Source organism: Barbus barbus (genome assembly GCF_936440315.1).
Source record: "Barbus barbus genome assembly, chromosome: 3".
Taxonomy (NCBI): domain Eukaryota; kingdom Metazoa; phylum Chordata; class Actinopteri; order Cypriniformes; family Cyprinidae; genus Barbus; species Barbus barbus.
The window spans coordinates 45,166,165-45,171,752 of NC_136731.1; the positions used below are offsets into that span (position 1 = coordinate 45,166,165).

A 5,588-nucleotide genomic window follows, 5' to 3' on the forward strand; every position below is an offset into this window, starting at 1 on the left:
ACCAGCTCCTATTCCATAAAAGCACTAAAGCCATATAATAATATCAGATCAGACAAACATGGTATGAGAAGATGTATCGGCCCGGCCCAAAAAGTACGTCGGCGCAGCGGGAAAATGCCCGGTCTGCCAGATGTCCAGTCCGCCCCTGCAAGGATGTGTTCTGAGTCCTCGCTCTTCAAGGAAGCCTTGCAAGTCCGTTCTCTGCGTTCTTTTTAAATGAGAAACAGCCAGAGTTAAAAATATGAGAGAGAAAGGATAAAGATGAAAGAAAACATGAGGAATTTGAGGTTACAAGGGAATTCACTTAAGGAACTTCTGGGAAAAACTTCAAATGATATTAGTACTCATTTATTTAGCTTCCTGAAGGACACTGCTGTAGCAAATAGGATACAGAATACAGTTTTGGAAATCATTACTATTAATTAAAGGGGGAAGTCTCATGGAAGTTTCCCTTCTAGTGTTAGTTTGTCTCTGTCTAGATCCGGTTCACACACCAGTACAGTAGGTGGCGGTAATGCACCATTGAAACCGCTGTTAAACATCAAGGAAGAAGAAGAAGAAGAGGGTTGTATGGTGAGGGTGAGTCCTCTTTTTCTTCTCTATTATTTGCTTTTTGGTGTCGTGCATGGATTATTTTGTAATTCAGTTTGAGGGCAGCAGGAATTTGAGGTAGGGTAGAGTGTGGGAAAACACTCCCTTACTGTTTTTCCCAAAATAACCACAAGATAAATGTTTATTGTAACTATGGACTATGTTGACGAGAATGACCAAAAGAAAGATAAAGAGGTAAAGATCATGTTCCATTAAGAGATTTTGTACATTTCCTACCATAAATATATCAAAACTTAATTTTTTATTAGTAATATGCATTGCTAAGCACTTAATTTGAACAAATTTAAAGGCGAATTTCCCAATATTTTGATTTTTTTTCACCCTCAGATTCCGTAATTTCAAATAGTTTTTTTATTTTTTTGGCCAAATACTACAACAAACACATTTAACTTTTGTTTCACAGAAAAAAATTGCACAGTCCTTAAAGGGGGCATTATCCGCCACCCTACCCTAAATGTCAGCTTCTCGTATGAATAGTGCTGGAGTGATTTGTTTAAATAACGTGTGGTCAGTACAGAAAGGAGAGTTATACTCCAGAAATGCCCTTCGTTCAACCAACAAAAACAATCACTGTGATTTAGTGTTCCTCCGTTCATAACAGATGAGTTGAATATGGCTCAGGCATGGACAAATAGTTTCAGAAATGAGGAAAATAAATCCACCTTAATTAAACTAGCTCTCAGTTATTCCAACGCTTTGGAATGTGGAAAAAGAAAATAGCATATATATACAATATAATTAATATAAATACAATATAATTCATCAAAATGCTAAGTACTGTACCTGTATAAAGGGAGGTAATTGAGGTAAAGTATTGTGGTTGTGTACTTAGTTCATATGAAATATACCTGTATTCATTCACTCTGGACACTAGGAATGTACTATAAACTTCAGAGCGGGAAAATATTTTAATTAAATTATTATTTTTTTTATTCTCACCTGTAGTAAGTCATTCTTGTCACTTTCACCCCCGGCTCTTAATGCATAGTTTTTCCTTCTGGAGCATCAGTGTTTGATCCTTCTGTAATAGCTGCATATGAGTCCCTCAGCTGTCCTCAGTGTGAAAAGATGAATCTCAAAATCATAAAGTCATTGTTGGAATGGGTTCAAATACACAAAAAATGCAGTAAAACCAAAACAAATTGCTGTGGATTGTTCAGGTAACAACACAGTATTAAGAATCAAGGGGGTGTAAACTTTTGAACTGAGTCATTTTTATAAATTCAGCTATTAATTTCTCTTGTGGACTATATGTAAACCTCTTTTATGTGAAATATCTTATTCAGGTCAGTACTAAATATTAACATTTTGCAGATTCTGAAAGGGAGATGTAAACTTTTGACCTCAACTATATATTAACAAACACAATGTAATTTAATGGAAAACATTTGATTTCTTGTTTATTTTGGCAAATCTTCTTCTTCCACACAGAAATTCATGTTCAGTAAAACTCCTCCCACAACAATCACACATTCAGCACCAATAAATGCTGGAATATTCCCATCAGTTTATGAGTGAAGACGGGCATCAGAGCATCAGGAAGAGCTGAAATCTGATCAAAGACTGAGTTTATTAAAGAGGACAGAGAGAAGATGAGAGATCCAGCACCCTGCAGAATCAAACACACTGAAGATACTCAACAACAAACAGGTTGGTGTTTATTCTTCATTCTTCATTAATAATGCTGACAGTTAGAAAACTTCACACAGTTTAGATTTTGGTTTGTTCTGACAGGAAAAATCTCTAGAGCTGTTAAATAATTTTGCTGAAGCATCAAATAATAAAGGGACACTTCAGCTGGGTTTTTTCAACTAAATGTATGTTAGATTGAGTCTCCACGCCAGATAATTAAGATCCAGTCCCGGATGCCAGATCTTGTCAGAAAAAAATATCTATTTTTGTCTGGTCTCTGAACAAATAGTCAGCAGGGTAGTTGATACCCAAAACCCATTAATATCATTCTTGTCTGGTATCAAAACTGTATTAACAATCTTTTATCAACCAAGAAGTTGACTGAACAAAGCCAGAGAAGAGCAGAAGCAGGAGATGAAGTGATGATGATAAATGATAATAAATTAATAAAAACAAGAAAATAAAAACAGAACACAAATGCATAGTCGCTCTCTTGATGCAACACAGTGTTAATATTTGAGGATCCTCAGATCCTTCATGATGTTGATCAAACATCTTTAAAAGTTCTCCATTAAGAAACATCAGATTTGTGCCTATAATGTTTTAAAAATAATAATTTGAAGATCAGTATTCCTCATGGAAAGTTTCAAGTACGTATAATTTATAAAACTGCATCAAAATAATCAATTTTGTGATACGATTGTCTACTTTCTTCTGTTACATCAGGGTTAATTTGTATGTCCTTTCACTTTTCTGTTTTGTTTTTTTAATGAGTTACTGACAAATTACTGTTTTTACTTTTGTTTCAGAGTTGATTGAAGATAATGAAAAGAAAGAAGAACTGAGTGAATCTGAGGAAAAAAATAATGTCAGAAGTGGAGAAAAACCCAAGCAGACAGATTTAAAGAAAAGAAGAGCCAAGAAATCTTTCACCTGCACTCAGTGTGGAAAGAGTTGGACAAGCAAATGTCTTCTTGAGCGTCATATGAGAGTTCATTCTGGAGAGAAACCGTTCACTTGTGATCAATGCGGGAAGAGTTTCACACAATCATCAAACCTTAAGAAACACACAAACATCCACACTAGAGAGAAACTGTACACATGTGATCAGTGCGGAATGAGTTTCTCACAATCATCACACCTTAAGGTACACATGAACATCCACACTAGAGAGAAACTTTACACATGTGATCAGTGCAGAAAGAGTTTCTCACAATCATCACACCTTAAGGTACACATGAACATCCACTCTGGAGAGAAACCGTACACTTGCGTCCAATGCGGCAAAACATTTTTGTCGGCTTCATACCTGAAGAAACACCTGAGAGTTCATATAAAGGAGAAGCCGCATTCATGTAATTTGTGTGGAAAGAGTTTTTCATGTCCAGAATATGTAACAGTACATCAGAAAATACACACTGGTGTGAGAGAGTACATGTGCTTTGAGTGTGAGAAGACTTTTTCTACAGCGAGCAGTTTAAAACAGCACCAGAGGATCCACACTGGAGAAAAACCTTACAAGTGTTCACACTGTGACAAGAGATTCAATCGGTCAGGAGCCCTGAAAAGACATGAGAGGATCCACACTGGAGAGAAACCGTATCACTGCACTGCATGTGGGAAGCGTTTCAATAACTCATCTGGTCTACACAGACATACAAAAAACAATCACAGTAAATAGATCATCTTCAGATCCAGCACTTTCAGGTCTGATGCTGCTTTCTCATCAAATGTGACACAATAATGCATCAAGCAATAGAATATCATCTGGATAAATCTGTCATTACATGTGACGTGACAAAGAGACATTATCTAAAGTTTTCACAGTGAATAAAGTTCATCTTCAAAACCAGCAGATTCAACTCAGATTCAGATCAACTCAAAGATGGAGTCCTCCCCAAAGAACAATATCCGAAAGTTTTATTATTGTATATCATTTTGCTTCATGATATAAATGATATCATTGTGCTTTCTTATGGGTTACATATTATGTGCTATGTTTTTCATATTATGTTCAAAATGTTTAATAAACAGGATTGTAAGAATAGTAACACCATTAAAACCTTTCAGAGACCCATCCATACTTGTAATTCAGTAGGAGAGAGAGATCCAGCTCATTAGTTTTCACTTTTACTTAGCTTGTTTATGTATTTGCTGATTAAATGTAATTATTGATTAAATGTTCTCTTTTTTTATTAATACAAGCTGTTTATAGTAAAGCACAGTGTTTCAGTCAAATCCTAGATACAGAGATTTACATTTACATTTAGTCATTTGGCAGACGCTTTTATCCAAAGCGACTTACAATTGGGGAATACAAAAAGCGATTAATCTTGAAGAGGCAATCAGACAGAGGAAGTGCTCGTAACACCAAGTCTCAGTCATTGTTCAAATAAGTACAAGCTAGTAAGTGGAGAGAAAGATAGAGGGAAAGTTTTTTTTTTTTTTAGGATGAAGTTTAGGATGAAGTCAAGTACTGCCGAAAGAGATGAGTTTTCAGTTGTTGCTTGAAGGTTGCCAGAGATCCGGCGTTCCGGATAGGGGTGGGAAGATTATTCCACCAGCCAGGAATGGTGAACGAGAATGTTCTGGAGAGTGATTTTGAGCCTCTCTGTGATGGTACCACAAGGCGTCGCTCACTAGCAGATCTCAAACTTCTGGAGGGGATGTAGGTTTGTAATAGTGAGTGGAAGTAGGAGGGTGCTGAGCCTGTGGTAGTTCTGTACACAAGCATCAGTGTCTTGAACTGGATGCGAGCTGCCACTGGTAGCCAGTGCAAGGAGATGAAGAGAGGTGTAAAATGCGCTCTTTTGGGTTCGTTGAAGATCAGTCGTGCCACTGCATTCTGAATCATTTGTAGAGGTTTGATTGTGTTGGGGGCTCGTCCCTTTGTTGATTTGTAGTATCGCAAACTTGTCTTTGTGTGTGACAACTCTTTCAGGTAAGTGTTTATTCTTTTTGCATTGTTCACATTTGTTTGCCTGGCTGATTCACTTTTGATGAGGGAGGAGTAGTCTGTGTAGAATATGGAATTTGATCTAGTTTCGTTCACATTATATCCTTCTTGGGAAGTATATAATCGTTGCCGAAAAAAAGATTTAATTGAAATAGCAGATTTTTTTCATATTAATATTCCAAAAGAAGCGAGTAAACAGGTAATCAAGGAGGAATTATTTGAAGAGCTAGTTAAAGTTGGCGTTCTAGTACCACCAGGTGAGGAGGGTATTGTTGGGGTAGAGTCCGATGCTGTGGTGGAGTCTGCAGTTTCTGATTCTAATCCTAATAGGGAGCCCAAAGATACTTATTCTGAGCCATTACTAGCCATTAAGTTAAAGGAGATTGAA

General features: G+C 36.7%; 1 protein-coding gene across 1 annotated transcript; it reads left to right on the plus strand.

Annotated features, from left to right (window-relative positions):
• The first annotated feature begins 536 nt into the window (after positions 1 to 536).
• Positions 537 to 4,421, plus strand: LOC306845186 (uncharacterized protein). Its single transcript, XM_079377835.1, has 3 exons — positions 537 to 579; positions 2,044 to 2,262; positions 3,054 to 4,421. Exons 2-3 carry the CDS (start codon positions 2,205 to 2,207, stop codon positions 3,923 to 3,925), a joined length of 930 nt encoding a protein of 309 aa, XP_079233961.1. The 5' UTR covers positions 537 to 579; positions 2,044 to 2,204; the 3' UTR covers positions 3,926 to 4,421.
• The last annotated feature ends 1,167 nt before the right edge of the window (positions 4,422 to 5,588 follow it).